The sequence below is a fragment of the Bombina bombina genome, chromosome 4 (genome assembly GCF_027579735.1).
Source record: "Bombina bombina isolate aBomBom1 chromosome 4, aBomBom1.pri, whole genome shotgun sequence".
NCBI lineage: Eukaryota > Metazoa > Chordata > Amphibia > Anura > Bombinatoridae > Bombina > Bombina bombina.
In genome coordinates, this window is record NC_069502.1 from 659,032 (window position 1) to 676,720 (window position 17,689).

General features: G+C 38.7%; 1 protein-coding gene across 1 annotated transcript in view; it reads left to right on the top strand.

Annotated features, from left to right (window-relative positions):
- Positions 1–15,984, top strand: part of LOC128655622 (vomeronasal type-2 receptor 26-like) — a 78,884-nt gene extending 62,900 nt beyond the window's left edge. The window contains exon 4 of the mRNA XM_053709210.1: positions 15,071–15,984. Coding sequence (XP_053565185.1) covers positions 15,071–15,984 — 914 coding nt within the window. The remainder of the gene's footprint in view (positions 1–15,070) is intronic.
- The last annotated feature ends 1,705 nt before the right edge of the window (positions 15,985–17,689 follow it).

A 17,689-nucleotide genomic window follows, 5' to 3' on the forward strand; every position in this document is an offset into this window, starting at 1 on the left:
ACCCTATTATAAAATGGTCGAAGGCGAATGACCTGTACTGTACTGGGTGTCCAAGCATGGTTTTTAGTTCAATTTCACGGTTCCTAAAAATTATTTATCTCCGTGTTCCTAAAATCAATGCCATACCTGTACTCTATTGTTCAAAAGGATGGCATAAGTGGTGTTTCCTGCTGTTGTGTCTGTTGAGGTTCGTGGGCCATTGTATAAAACGGCTGAAGGAGAACGACCTGTACTGCCTTGTTGCGTCTTTTAGGCAGGCCATCTCTTTGCATACATGCCCACAGACTCTGTAACGGATGCCTCTTTTAGGGAGAGGTGCAGCCATAATGCAGGGTCAGAACCTCTGCCTGCAACTGTTATACTCGATTTTGCGAAAGGAAGTAACCTTACCATGGTTCCCTGACCACACGTCTTGTTGTTATATTTTGTTGAGGGTAATCATGATGGCCATGTAGACCACCCCCGAGAGGCCTGGAAGTAACAGGGATTAAAGTGCTAAGAATAGTACTAATTTAAACAACCGAGTTAGCCATGTGTCTTAGTCCAAGACCGCATGCCTTTTTTTTTTGTTTGGTCCGGCTAATCATGCAGGCCATATAAACCTCCCACCATTCAGTGTTGTAACAGGTATTAAACTAATAAGAACAGTACTACCAAAATAAAGCCAATTAAAAGGCTTTGAAGAGCCAAGGTTTTATTTTTGTACTATGTTAGGCTAAACATGATGGCCATGTAGACCACCCCTGAGAGGCCTGGAAGTAACAGGGATGAAAGTGCTAAGAATAGAACTACTTTTTAAATAACTGAGTTAGCCATGGGTCTTAGTGCAAGACCGCATGGCTTTTTTTTGGGTTGGGTGCGGCTAATCATGCAGGCCATATAGACCTCCCACCATTCGGTGTTGTAACAGGTATTAAACTAATATGAACAATACTACCAAAATACAGCGAATTAACGGGCTATCAAGAGCCAAGGTTTTATTGTTGTATTTTGTTAGGCTAATCATGATGGCCATGTAGACCACCCCCGAGAGGCCTGGAAGTAACAGGGATGAAAGTGCTAAGAATAGTACTACTTGAAACAACCGAGTTAGCCATGGGTCTTAGTCCAAGACCGCTTGGCTTTTTTTTGGGTTAGGTGCGGCTAATCATGCAGGCCATATAGACCTGCCACCATTCGGTGTTGTATCAGGTATTAAACTAATAAGAACAGTACTACCAAAATACAGCGAATTAACGGGCTATCAAGAGCCAAGGTTTTATTGTTGTATTTTGTTAGGATAATCATGATGGCCATGTAGACCACCCCCGAGAGGCCTGGAGGTAACAGGGATGAAAGTGCTAAGAATAGTACTACTTTTAAACAACCGAGTTAGCCATGGGTCTTAGTCCAAGACCGCATGGCTTTTTTTTGCGTTGGGTGCGGCTAATCATGCAGGCCATATAGACCTCCCACCATTCGGTTTTGTAACAGGTATTAAACTAATAACAACAGTACTAATTAACACAACCTAGTTACTATGGGTCCCAGAGCATATGTTTTATTATTATATTTTGTAAGGGTAATCATGCAGGCCATATAGACCTCCTCCGATAGGGTGAGTAACAGGTTTTGAAATGCTAAGAACAGTACTACTTAACACAAACTTACCATGGGTCCCAGACCATATGTCTTATTATTTTATTTTGTTAGGGTAATCATGTAGGCCATATAGACCTCCCCCGATAGGGTGAGTAACAGGTATTAAAATGCTAAGAAGAGTACTACTTAACACAACCTAGTTACCATGGGTCCCAGACCGCATGTCTTGTTATTATATTTTGTAAGGGTAATCATGCAGGCCATATAGACCTCCCCCGATAGGGTGAGTAACAAGTATTGAAATGCTAAGAACAGTACTACTTAACACAAACTTTCCATGGGTCCCAGAGCATATGTCTTATTATTATATTTTGTTCGGGTAATCATGCAGGCCATATAGACCTCCCCCGATAGGGTGATTAACAGGTATTAAAATGCTAAGAACAGTACTACTTAACACCACGTTACCATGGGTCCCAGAATCAGAGCAGATGTCTTATTATTATATTTTGTATGGGTAATCATGCAGGCCGTATAGACCTCCCCCGATAGGGGGAGTTACAGAGATTAAAGTGCTAAGAATAGTACTACTTAAAACAAAACCTAGTTACCATGGGTCCCAGAACGCATTTCTTATTATTATATTTTGTTAGGGTAATCAGGCAGGCCATATAGACCTCCCCCGATAGGGGGGGTAACAGGGATTAATGTGCTAAGAAAAGTACTAATTACAAAAAAAGCTAGTTACCATGGGTCCAACACCGCGTGTCTTGTTGTTATACTTTGTCAGGGTAATCATGTAGGCCATATAGACCTCCCACGATAGGGGGAGTTACAGGGCTGAAAGTGCTAAGAATAATACTACTTAACACAACCTAGTTACCATGGGTCCCAGACCGCATGTTTAAGTATTATATTTTGTCAGGGTAGTTATATATTTAACAAATCAATCTAATTCTCTTCTATCGATTCTATCTAACTATCAATCTATGTATATCTATCTATCCTATCTATCTTCTATCCAGACTGTTTGGAGACAGCCACTTGTGTTTTGGACAAATTTGAAGTAGGAGGACAGACCAATCACAGGGATGAAACTGCGAAGAATAGTAATACTTAAGAAAACCTAGTTATACCAGTACCACCAGACCGCATGTTTTGTTGTTATATTTTGTCAGGGTAATCATGCAGGCCATATAGACTGCCCTTAATAGGGGAAGTAACAGGGGTTAAAGTGCAAAGACTAGTACAGCTTAACACAACCTAGTTAACATTAACAGTGGTTCCCAGACCGCATGTTTTGTTATTAGATTGCCAGGATAAACAGCCAGGCCATATAGACCGCCCCTGATAGGGGGAGGAACAGCGATTAAAGTGCTAAGAATAGTAAAAATCAACAAAACCTAGTTAACAGTGGTTCACAGACCGCATGTCTTGTTGTTATATTTTGCCAGGATAATCAGGCACGCCATATAGACCTCCCCCGATAGGGGGAGTAACAGGGATTAAAGTGCTAAGAATAGTACTACTTAACACAACCTAGTTACCATGGGTCCATGACCGCATGTTTTCTTATTATACTTTGTCAGGGTAATCATGCAGGCCATATAGACCTCCCTTGATAGGGGGAGTAACAGGGATTACAGTTCTAAGAATAGTACTACTTAACACAACCTAGTTACCATGGGTCCCAGACCAGATGTTTTGTTGTTATACTTTGTCAGGGTAATCATGCAGCCATATAGAACTCCACCGAAAGGGGGAGTAAGAGGGATTAAAGTGCTAAGAAAAGTTTTACTTAACACAACCTAATTACCATGGGTCCCAGACCGCGTGTCTTGTTGTTATACTTTGTCAGGGTAATCATACACGCCATATAGACCTCCACCGATAGGAGGAGTTACAGGGCTGAAAGTGCTAAGAATAGTACTACTTAACACAACCTAGTTACCATGGGTCCAAGACCGCATGTTTAATTATTATACTTTGTCAGGGTAATTATATAACTAACAAATATATCTATTTCTCTTCTTCTAACTATCAATCTATGTATATCTATCTATCCTATCTATCTATCTATCTATCTATCTTGTGTCCAGACTGTTTTGAGACAGCCACTTGTGTTTTGGACAGATTTGAAGTAGGAGGACAGACCAATCATCTTCTTCCAGCTCCTGGTTCCAAATATGAAGGCCATATAGACCTCCCCCGATAGGGGGAGTAACAGGTTGTAGTAAACTGCTAAGAATAGTACTACTTAACACACCACAGGTCACATACCGCATGTCTTATTGTTATACTCTGTCAGGGAAATTATATATATTTCAAATCTATTTATTTATCTATCAAATCGATCAAACTATCAAACGTATCTATCAAATGTAGATTGCATCTATTGATCGATGTAATTCGGATCAATAAAATGTATATTACATATTTTGGTTGATGTAATTTGTATCTATCAAATGTATATTGCATCTTTGGATCGATAACATTCTTATCTATCAAATGGATATTGCATCTATTGATCTATGTAATTCATATCTATCAAATGTATTTTGCATCTATTGATCTATGTAATTTGTATCGATCATATGTATATTGCATCGATTGAGCTATGTAATCTATGTATCTATCAAATCTATCTATCTCGTGGTTGTGCAAATGGACTGTTTGCGGTTGTTTGCGGTGCGTTACACTTGGAGTTTGCTCTGTCACTGTGAAGCGGCCGTAACCCTTACACTACCTGATAGATACAACATCATAACTGATGATTTAAAGCACGTTATTGCAAGCAATTTATTAATGTTAGGTGATTTAGGCCCTTTATGGGTTAAAAGCAGACTCTGCATCAACTATGTAATTTTCCATGTGAGTTTTGCCAGGGATCCCCCTCCAGCATGCCACAGTCCCAGTGTTAGTCCCCTTGAAACAACTTTTCCATGACTATTGTGGCCAGAAAGAGTCCTTGTAGGTTTTAAAGTTTGCCTGCCTATTGAAGTCAATGGCGGTTCGCGACATCACTATTCATGTCCCTTTAAGAGACATTTCCCAATAATGCTTGAAAGATCATAAACCTATGCACCTTCCTTTCTCAAACTTAGTATAACATATATAATATATATATATAGTATAACACTCCTAGGTCTGGCAATAGACAAGGAGGTGGTGTCTGTATTTTACTTTCCTCTCGTTGCACCTTCCAACAAATACAGCCCTTCTCTTCACTCACATTTTCTTCATTTGAAGCACACATGATTCGGTTATTCTCTCCCCTCTCTATACGTGTTGCAGTCATATACCGCCCCCCTGGTTCCCCAACTAAATTTTTAGATTACTTTGCTGCCTGGCTTCCTTATTTCCTTTCCTTAGACACCCCTGCCCTCATTCTTGGCGACTTTAACATCCCTCTTGACAATCCCAATGCCTCCTCTGCAATACAACTTCTTCAACTGACTTCCTCTTTCAGCCTGTCACAATGGACTGACTCTCCCACTCACAAAGATGGTCATTCCCTTGATCTGATTTTCACCTATCGATGCACTCTTTCAAACTTAACAAACTCCCCTTTTCCTCTCTCTGACCATCATCTCCTAACTTGCAACATCACTTCCCTACCTACAACTCCCCCTCCCTCTACCCCTCACACCAAACTTCACAGAAGCACTAAGTCACTAGATCTGCATCAGCTCGCTAGCTCCCTCAAACCTCTCCTCTCATCCATCACCTCCTTTTCCTGCCCTGACCAATCTATCTGCCAGTATAATTCCACCCTTACAACAGTCATTGACACTCTGGCCCCTCCAACCTTAGCTCAGAAACCACACTCTCATCCTCAGCCCTGGCATACTCCTCTGACACGATACCTACTCAGATGCTCCCATACTGCTGAGCGACATTGGAGGAAATCTCGGAGTTCAGCTGACTTTCTTCACTACAAGTTCACCCTGAAATCCTACTATTCTGCCCTTAATCTTTATAAGCAACAATATTTTTCTAATCTCATCTCTACTCTTTCCTCTAACCCTAAACGTCTGTTCAACACATTCAACACTCTTCTCCACCCACCCCCACCTCCTAACACAACCTCTCTCTCAGCTCAAGATTTTGCAAGCCACTTCAACAACAAAATTGACTCCATCAGAAGTGAAATCAGCTCTCAACATACTTCCAATCTCCCACCCCCTCAAAAGCTCACGATCACACAAAACCCAAATATCCAAAAATGCAGCTCTTTTGCCCCTGCTAATGAGGATGAAGTTTCTGCCCTTATACTGTCATCCCACCTCACTACCTGTCCCCTCGACCCCATCCCCTCACAGCTACTCCCCTCTCTTCTACCCTCATCCCCATACTCACACACATTTTCAACCTCTCCCTCAGCACTGGTATATTTCCCTGATCTCTAAAACATGCACTGGTTACACCTATCCTCAAAAAACTTTCCCTTGATCCAACCTCCCCTTCAAATTACCGCCATATTTCCATACTCCCTCTTGCCTCAAAGCTCCTCAAAAAGCTAGTTTACGCACGTCTATCCCATTTCCTTACACTAAACTTTCTTCTTGACCCACTGCAATCTGGATTTCATTCCCATCACTCTACCGAGACAGCAATTGTCAAGGTTACCAATGACCTACTTGCAGCAAAATCCAAAGGCCACTTCTCTCTGCTTATCCTCCTTGACCTGTCTGCAGCCTTTGACACTGTTGACCACCCTCTTCTGCTCCAAACCCTCCAATCCTTCGGCATCTGTAACACAGCTCTCTCATGGTTCTCTTCCTATCTGACTAACCGTACATTTAGTGTAGCCTTCTCCGGTGCATTCTCTGCCCTGTTACCACTTTCTGCTGGGGTACTTCAAGGCTCTGTCCTTGATCCCCTTCTCTTCTCAATCTACACGTCGTCACTAGGTTCCTTAATAAAGTCCCATGTGTTTCAATACCATTTGTATGCCGATGATACCCAAATCTACCTCTCTGCACCAGACCTACCTCCTTCCTTACTAACCTGTGTCACTAACTGTCTTTCTCACATCTCATCTTGGATGTCCTCTCACTACCTTAAGCTAAATCTCTCCAAAACTGAACTCCTTATTTTTCCCCCCTCTTCCAATGTCTCCACCCCCAAATTTTCTATAACTGTTGATAATTCCACCATTACCCCTACCCCGCTCGCCCGATGTCTTGGGGTCACACTTGACTCAGATCTTTCCTTCACTCCTCACATCCAGTCCTTGGCTAAAGCCTGCTGCTTCCACCTTAAAAACATTGCTAAAATTAGACATTTCCTTACACAAGATACAACCAAGATTTTAATCCACTCTCTCATCCTTTCCCGCCTCGACTACTGCAATTCCGTCCTCTCTGGTCTACCTAGCTGCTGCACAGCTCCTTTACAATCCATTATGAATGCCTCTGCCAGACTCATCTTCCTTACTCGTCGCTCTTCATCTGCTGCACCTCTCTGCCATTCCCTTCACTGGCTTCCTCTTGCCTCTAGGATTAAACATAAAATCCTCACCCTGACATATAAAGCTCTCAACTGCACTGCTCCCCCTACATCTCAGAACTTGTCTCTAGATACTCTCCCTCCCGTCCCCTTCGATCAGCTCAGGATCTCCTCCTCTCCTCCTCTCTTGTTACTTCCTCACATTCACGTTTACAGGACTTCTCCAGACTGGCCCCCATCTTGTGGAATTCCCTGCCTCGCTCCATAAGACTCTCCCCTAGTTTTAACAGCTTCAAGCACTCCCTAAAAACTTTACTATTCAGGGATGCATACAACCAACACTAACCTTTCCTAACGCCATTGCTTTCCCCTTGAACCCCTTAGATTGTAAGCCTATGGACCCAGCTGTTTACAGATCACTTCATAAGAGCCGACTACAGCAGTGAAACTCTCGACAGGGCCCTCTATCCACTTGACCCCTACAAAAGCTATCCTGTACACCGACTATGTTTACAGCGCTGCGGAATCTGTTGGTGCTCTACAAATACCTGATAATAATAATAATAATAATAACATGTGACTAAAGCATATTTAGATTACCTTCTGGATTTTTTTCCACACTGTGAATGAAATATATATTCTAATGGCTCTATTTCGCCGTCTTCAGCTTAGAGGGACATTAAGCTATATGTTCTTTACGTATTTTGAAATATAGAATTTTTAAAATAATTCATATTTAGTTTTATTCTCTCATTAGCTTTTAAGTATATATATTCTTGGATTAAAAACATAGCTACATAGGCTATATTTATGCCGATTGTTGGTTGCACATAGATGCCTTATGTCATTGTCTAAGATATGTGCATTGATATATCTTTTTTTAAAGTATATTTAAAGACTGAATGTAATTAAATAGTACATTCAAAATATTTTTAAAATTATTTTGTATTGTTTCAAATTCAATACACAATATATTTTTGGAATGTCCCTTTAAGGACCAAACCATTAGGAATATGTTGATTTAACATTGTATAAATAAACTAAAGGGGAATGAAAATACATATAGATATGTGATGTCTAACCAAGAGCTAAGATAAATGATTATGTGAAATTATATTACAAACTAACTATAGTTAAATGACCCTTTAAATGAATCCACTAGAACAGAAAATCAATCAATATGGCATCCAATAACTAGCTTGTGTGAAATATGAAGTTAACTGACTTAACATTTTCATGATTTTTAAAGCTAGATTTATGAAAATAATGTTTTTGTATACCTAAGGAAGATACAAGATCTTATAAAACAAATTTAAAATTCAACCACACTGTCAATTTAATGTAAGTGAACCACTTTCCATTCTTAAAAGTGAAAATAACAAAGTTGTTAAGTCGAATTCTGACTACATATCCGAAAATATTATAAAATTTTAACATCTATAAATTACACAATAAAAGCATTGATGGATTTCACTCCAAAATTAATTGATAAAAGCTACTTGACTTTAACATTCTTTGAATAAGTGGATTTTCAAAAATTAATGCAATACATGATGCCTAATTTGATATTATGCATGTGCTTGTCAAATAGACAACTACCAGTCATGGGAGTCAAATATTTTTTATTGACAGATTATATGGATATTTATTATAATCTGTTCAAAAGATGGTATTTAATAAAAAGTTTATTATTCGAAATTATTAATATAATTTTTTTTTATATATCAAAAAATTAAATAGAACAAGTGTAATTCATCACAGATGAAAATCTGAAAAAAAACAAAAAAAAAACAAAAACAGTTATTTAATACACACGTTGTAAAATATTCATTAAATAAAATAAATTTAAAATCATCTTGTGTCTATGCTCTAACTTGGTGCAAATTTTTAACAAGATATTTTGGAATCTAAAAACCAAACATAAAATCTATACCTATCCATCATTTCAAATACCATTATATTGTGTAATCAATATTACATTTAAATATCAGCATTTCCAATTATACCAAATAATGCATATAACATGTAAATATTTACAAATACATATATGTATGCTGAACATAGATGTAATATTTAATGTCCATTCAAATACCTCTATATCAACTATAATATGTATTCTTTTGTCTGATTGTGATACAGAAGAATCCAATTATGAACAAAGTAGGGGTAATGTATGTAAGCTACAAAAATTCTAATATAGGACATGTATCTTTTCAAAATATTTTACATTCTTCTTCCTGTGATTCTTAACTAGGATGCATTGGGCAAACCAACCTGGATTATGCATGGTCTTTGAAAGTCAATTCTCTAGAAAACAGTTTATCTTCAATAGGTGTCTTATTCATCATTTCCAAAATAGAGGACTGAAATACAATCTAAAAATAAAAAAATAATCTAAGTGTCTCCAATAGGATGCCTCCACAGCCTTATTCCATCAAATAGTTGCCACTTACCATGTGAACATGTCTTTGTATGGTTTTCCAGGTCAGCACATTTGAAAGACAATGCCAGACATGATCCCATTGGTATTCTTCACTTTCAATCTTGGATTCTTCACTTTCATTCTGGAAATTCTTCACTTTCAGTCTTCATATTCTTCACTTTCAGTCTTCGAATTCTTCACTTTCAGTCTTCATGTTCTTCACTTTCAGTCTTCGAATTCTTCACTTTCAGTCTTTAGATGAAGTCATCTCCCTAATGGCAGAAAAAGTGTGATAAAATATTACTACAAGTGTGTGAATCAGTTCTGTACCCTTCTCCCACCCCCCATTTCTGAATTCATTTCTGTCACTAGCTTACTAAGCGTGTGTACCATCTTGTGTTATGTTCTATCAATCAAGTGTGAAGATGAGTCATATTGAGCAGAACGAACCTCTAATGTGTGACTTTGAATCTGACTTTGAACCATAGTCATGCTAGAGGATAGTCATGCTAGAGGATCCCTTTCTGAGTATTTAAATTTTAAGTAATGTGTAAACTAAATACTAGTTTTTAAAATGTATGCCATATGATGTATTTTTTATCCAAATTCCTGCCAGCCACAGTCCATACATTTATACTTACCAGCTGATGTTGTCTTTAAAAACCAGGTGGCAAAGACTCGCTACAGGACCCAATGACCAGAGCATCACCTATATTAATAAATGAAAAAATTGTTATCATTTGATGAACAATCCTAACATGTTTGCACAATTCTCTACTTGTCATTTCCCTAGAGTTCACATCTAATGACAATACTCCAATCTAACTTCTATTATTTACCGTCTGAAGTGGCGGTTGATGATGTCTGCTCTGACATTGAGCCCCTCATCCCGGAATGGCCCCTCTAGAACAGGCTCGTCCTCCTCATCTTGGAGGATGCGTCGGGGCGCCTGGACGGCCTGCAGCATCCCAGCCCGCTGTGCAATATTATGCAGGACGCTACAGGCTATAACGATCTTAGCCACCTTCTGAGGGTTGTACTGGAAGGCTCCTCCTGACCTGTCAAGTCATCAGAATCTCATTTTGAGGAGCCAAAACATCCTCTCGACCACGGCCCTAGTTATCTTGTGCGCCCTATTGTAGCGCTCCTGAGCCTCATCAGTAGGGTTACGTAACGGCGTAATGAGCCAAGTCCGGCTCATGTAACCAGAATCACCTATAAATTATGAACAGAACAAAATTAAAATTTAATCCACAAAAATGTAATTATATTAAACAAATTTATTTGTGTACACAATAATCCACTAACAAATGTTTAAATTTAAAAATAAAAATCTAGTTCAATCTTATTCTCTATCTGCTCATTTCAGCTAAGACATGCTACATATGCATATTTTGCATAAACCAGACCTTTGCTAAAATACAAACTAAATGGTTAAATTGCATTTTCAATCTGGCCATTTCAGCTAAAACATGCTACATATCTGCTTTGAGCTAAAACTAGACATTTGCGTAAAGAGACAATGACATGGTTAAATTGCATTCTCTATCTGACCATTTCAGCTAAGACATGCTATATATGCGTATTTCGCATAAACCAGACCTTTGCTAAAATACAAACTAAATGGTTAAATTGCATTTTCAATCTGGCCATTTAAGCTAAAACATGCTACATATCTGCTTTGAGCTAAAACTAGACATTTGCGTAAAGAGACAATGACATGGTTAAATTGCATTTGCTATCTGAGCATTTCAGCTAATACATGCTAAATATGCATATTTCGCATAAACCAGACATTTGATAAAATAAAAATAAATGGTTAAATTGCATTCTCAATCTGCCCATTTAAGCTAAAACATGCTACATATCTGTTTTGAGCTAAAAGTAGACATTTGTGGAAATAGACAATGACATGGTTAAATTGCATTCACTATCTGAGCATTTAAGCTAAGACATGCTACATATCTGTTTTGAGCTAAAACTAGACATTTTCGGAATGAGACAATGGCATTGTTACATTGCATTCTCTATCTAAGCATTTAAGCTAAGACATGCTACATATCTGTTTTGAACTAAAACTAGACATTTGCGTAAAGAGAAATAAATGGTTAAATTGCATCCTATAGCTGCACATTACACTAACAGTTTAAGACTACAGTGGCAATTGTCTAACTAATTAACTATGTTGTGCACAAATAATCACCAACGAGATACCCAGGGGGAAATTGTCTTTCCTCAAACTGCCGCCACAGGGAGGACAGAGAGAGGATGCAGGCATCATGACAAGCCCCGCCGAAATTCGCACACACTTCCATAATCCTCATACGTGCATCAAAAACATACTGCACGTTGAGGCTATGAAAATGTTTGTGATATCGGAAGGGCAAGTCATCAGCTGGAGCACGCAGCGCAATGTGGGTACAATCAATCGCTCCCAAGACATTGGGCAATTCAGCAATAGCAAAGAATACCCGCTTCAGGCGCCTCCAATCACCATCATTCTGTGGGAATCCTATGTAATTCTTACTGATACGTACCATGGCGTCCAGAAAGTTATCAAACACACCAGAGAATTTACATTGAGACAGGCCATGCATGTACATCTCTCCTGATTGAAAACTCCCAGAGGCCAGGATGTATAGACAACTTAGCATCTTAGTGATGCCAGGGACAGCAGTCTTTATTCTTATAGGTGGCTCCAGATGAGGTCTAAGAACATCGTAAAGGCCAATGAGCTGTTCGCGATTGAGCCTATACTTGTCATAAACCTCGAAGTCGCTCATGTTTTCCAAGGTGGGTCTTACCCTGTATACACGAGGACCTTGAACCAGACGAGTCCTATGCCTCACTCGGAGCCGCCGAGGCTGCCTGATTCTATCAACCGCTACTTGGCCAACAGCACCACCAGCAGCGTCTACCAGATCATCGTCATCCATATTTGCCAAGCTTAGCAGCACGAAGCCAAACAGCAGAGCAAACACAGCGCAAGGAGTAACAAGGTATGCTAAAACACAGAAGCGAATGTTTGTAATGTTTGTTCATATGAGTAATAAATATTTATTAAACGCGATCTTATAGTAAAAAGCACACGTCCAGGCTAACATGAATGAAAGTGCATAGTTGTGTATAATGTGCATAGAATGTGATCGATCAATGTTGCTGCAATATTGTTTGTAAACGATAAAGTAACAGCTGACATCTGTAGTATTGTATATATAAGTGATTAGTGAGATGTCAATATTGTACGCGTCCCTTTAAAATCGCAATAATACTGAAGAACTTCCGGCTGTCATCTGTAGTATTGTATATATAAGTGATTGGCGAGATGTCAATATTGTACACGTCCCATTAAAATCGCACTAATACTGAAGAACTTCCGGCTGTCATCTGTAGTATTGTATATATAAATGATTGGCGAGATGTCAATATTGTATGCGTCCCATTAAAATCGCACTAATACCGAAGAACTTCCGGCTGTCATCTGTAGTATTGTATATATAAGTGATTGGCGAGATGTAAATATTGTACACGTCCCATTAAAATCGCACTAATACTGAAGAACTTCCGGCTGTCATCTGTAGTATTGTTTATATAAGTGATTGGCGAGATGTCAATATTGTACGCGTCCCATTAAAATCGGCATAATAATTCAGAACTTCCGGCTGCCATCTGTAGTATTGTATATATAAGTGATTTGCGAGCTGACAATATTTAGTATGCATCCCTTTAAAATCGCCATAATAATGATGTTCCAAACTGTTGTTTACGTATATGTTGTATTGTAGTATTGAGTGCTAAAGTTCTGAAAGGGGCGGTACAGTCGTAAAGCTGTAATGTGTATGGTTGAAGCTTCTAATGACGTCATCATATTATTAACCTGCCTGTGTAGTTATGAAATCCTCATTGTGCTGTTGTATTTTACTACATTGTAATTGTGTGCTGATTAAAATATAAATGTGTACTTTGTGGTTGCGTGATGCGTGTTATGTACATATACGTATATATTGTGATTGTGTCCCACATATGCTGACTTCTTTAAAGCGGTCTCGCATTGTTGTTCCTTCCCATAAAGTTACAGCTGTAATCTGTTCTAATGATGTTCTTATTGTACGTAATTTCTAATGGTTTATTGTGATCGAATCATGATGTTAAAGGTACAGTAAAATCCCTATTTTCTGTTTCGTGATTTATAGAGAGAATGTAATGTGTTTTTCCCCCATCATTTGAATGCACATCTATGAGTGAATGATAAAAGTAAAGTATGTGCATCCATGACTGATCATGTGTTAATCCTATGTAGATATGCTGTTGCTGCAAGCATATGAGTTGAATAAATGAAATGCAATAATAAAGGTAAATGAGAGGTGTTTCCCATTGTCTACTGTTTGTGAATCCTGAAATGGTGCAATTATTTTTGTGTCCGTTTAAATGTGATGTAATTGTTGAAAATGTTTGTTACTAGCGATGTTGATTTGTAGTTGATGTATTGTAAAAGTATCAAACAATTTAATGTTATTGTGAATTTCCCATAAGTAAACTCCATAAGTCCACCATAGGGAAATAGCCATTTCTTGATCTATTTGTTATAGCTGGGTCTAACGCAGAAAAACATGAGTTATTTTCCGAATTCTAGCGCTGGTATTTAGAGTTTTTTTGTCTACGCTTTTTGCGTGCGTTAGGGAAATCTGTCTGTCGCATGCACGAGCACGTCTTCCCCATAGAAGTCAATGGAGGAGAAAAATGTGTGTGTAAATAAAATTCAAGACTGGTTTTGAGTGTAAAGTGAGTGACGTCATGGTCTTGTGTGAAAAAGTAGCGAAATCGTGTTCATTTCGTAATAAATAACTTCTTTGTGTATGTAATGTGCTGTATATTGTTTGTATGCATCGATGAGTGTATGTTTGTGATAATATTATTAGTTAGATGTAGCTATATGAGTGTCTTTTCCCATCTGTCAATGTAAGTCAATGGCAAAATGGATTTGTGTTGTTTTTTTTTTCTAACACCCGAGATCTCGCAACTTTGATCCTTTCGATTTAGATGACAAAAGAAAACATATGAAAAATAAATATAGTGTAGTGTTTGTATGAGTGTAAGTGTACTTTGTGTAATATTTGTTTTGTGATTCGTGGAAGTTTATTTTGTCGGTAGATGTTAACTCCTGGGTTTGAGCTGTCGGTAGAGATTTCTGCGTTCGGAGATTTTGGAGTGTCGGTAAGTGAACTCTAAATACCAGTGGGTGGTAAAAACCAGCGTTAGAAGCCCTATACACTGGTTTTGACAGCTAACGCAAAACTCTAAATCTAGGCGTATATGTTTTAAAACAAACTCTACAATCCAGCTATGATTGTAAGGCTAAACTGTCTGTAGGAAGCATTTTTCCCAGTTCTAATTCTAAAGATAGTTTGGACTTGGAGTGTTTCCCCTAAATTTCATAGGAGTTTAAAAAAATTAATGAGTAGTTAACTAATTAACCAATTACGATAAGGCTATGAGGGTTCACTATAATACCTGCATCCTCCCACTCTATTGATGTGTTAATTAACTGATTTTGAGCTAATCAGGTATTTAGTATTTATACTGACTGCACAAAAATTTAATGTTTTCTGTTTACAGACATGGAAACCTGCATTCCCTGCCCAGAAGATCAGTGGTCCAATCAAGGAAGAGACACCTGTATTCCAAGAACTGTAGAGTTCCTTTCATATGACGACCCATTGGGTGCTGCTCTTGCTGCTGTGGCTGTTGTCCTGGTTGTAATAACAGCATTAGTGTTGGGACTTTTTACATTAAATTGGGACAGCCCTGTAGTCCGAGCCAATAACAGGGACCTCAGCTTCTTGCTCCTTTTTTCCCTCATGTTCTCCTTCCTCTGCTCCTTGTTATTCATTGGGTATCCTGGGGAAATTACTTGTAAACTGCGACAAACAGTATTTGGACTTTTTTTCACTGTTGCTGCCTCTTCTGTCCTGGCTAAAACCATCACAGTTGTTATTGCATTCAAAGCCACAAAGCCTAATAGCAAATTAAGAAAGATATTAAGGACCAGCATGTCCTTCTGTTTTGTCCTTGTCTGCACATTTGGTCAGGCTGCTATATGCACTGTGTGGTTGATAACTTCTCCTCCTTACCCAGACTATGACACCCAGTCAATCACAGGGAAGATGATATTAAAGTGTAATGAAGGATCCCCTATTGCATTCTATATTGTTGTTAGTTACTTGGGAGTTCTCGCTTCTCTGAGTTTCCTTGTTGCATTTGCAGTAAGGAAGGTGCCTGACCGTTACAATGAAGCCCAGATGATCACTTTCAGCATGCTGATGTGTTGCAGTGTCTGGATCAGTTTTGTCCCAGCCTACCTGAGTTCCAACAGCAAATTCATGGTGGCTTTGGAGATCTTCGCCATCCTGACATCCAGCAGTGGGATACTGGGCTGTATCTTCTTTCCTAAGTGTTACATCATCATGCTGAGACCAGAACTAAACACCAAAGGGAAATTTATAACTAAAGACACAAATATCAAAACATAGATCCTCATTGTAATGAGCATAAATAATTTACAAAATTAATGTTACGAAAAAGTCAAGTTTCTAGTTTTTAGATAATCTGAGCCTCTTTGACACCTTCAGTGCTAGGGGATTAAGATTTGTATTCTACCACTGGAAGTCAGACAGATTTGTATGACTTCACTTTTAATTTATTTAGACTTTACTCTTGATTGTAATAAATGTGAAATAACAATTAAAAAAAAAAAACTACAATGTATTTTTAATACATGCAACCCTCACATTGGCCCTGAGGATCAAACAATTGTCAGACGCACAAGAAATGGAATTGTTTTCTTGTCAATTGAAAAAAATGTGGGTATGGCTATTTAGTCAAAGAAAGTGGGCTGCCCCTCTCTGTTCTAATGAGTGGCAATATGTTTCTGTAGGAATTTAAAGGTATCCCAGCTTCAGCAAAAGTCTTACATCCCCAGCTATCTCTTATCTTGTGGGGGGCTGTATATAAAATATGTTTACATGACATAGGGGCAGATCTAACAAGCTGTCAAACGGCCCTGATGCAGCTGTTTCTGTGCGAGTCTTCAGGATTGCCGGAAACAGCAGTTATGAAGCAGCAGTCTTAAGACCACTGCTCCATAACTTGTCCACCTCTTCTGAAGTTGTGGATATCAATACGCCCAATGTATACGATCGGGTTGATTGACATCCCCTGCTAGTGGCCTATTGGCCGCAAATCTGCAGGGGGCAGCATTGCATAAGCAGTTCACAATTGCACAAGTAGTTCATTCAGCAATGTCTGTTGGACATGATCTGCTGAGCGGATCATGTCGAACAGACTCTTGATAAATCAGCCCCATAGAATGTGTGTTTGCTAAAACCCCGACCGCACTGTAACACAGGTGTACAATATTATTAACATATTAATAACACATTTGCTACAGTGCACTCACAATATTATAAGTATAACATGTTCAGAACATTGAAAACCTATATCGGCAATAAATGAAACCCGAAAGTCGTACAACTGTCTTCTATGAGATATTAAGATCACAAAAGCAAAATACACAATTTTTAAAATCACAACAATAATTAAAATACCTATTATAGCATTATACAATGAAAAACATATAAATAAAATATTGTATACATATGTATAATATAACACAATCCCCCAGCTCCTATAGGTGTATTATTGATGTCTTAATTTCAATATTTTTTTTTGTTGCAAAAAAGCTTTATTGAAAGACATAAAGACAATACATTGGCCCCTATTTATTAAAGGTCTTGCGGACCTGATCTGACAGTGCAGATCAGGTCTGCAAGACCTCGCTAAATGCGGAGAGCAATACACTCTCCGCATTTAACATTGCACCAGCAGCTCACAAGAGGTGCTGGTGCAATGCCGCCCCCTGCTGACTCGCGGCCAATCGGCCCCCAGCGGGGGGTGTCAATCAACCCGATCATACTCGATCGGGATGATTTCCGGCGATTCCTGTCCGCCTGCTCAGAGCAAGCGGACAGGGTTATGGAGCAGCGGTCTTTAGACCGCTGCTTCATAACTTGCGTTTCTGGTGAGTCTGAAGACTCGCCAGAAACACAGCCCTTCAAGCTCTGTACTGAGCTTGATAAATATGGGCCAATAATATATCATTAAGACAAGATGAATTAGTTATTTACAAATTGTCCATAGTATAAAGCGTGAGATCTAAGGTTTCAGGAAGTCCAATTT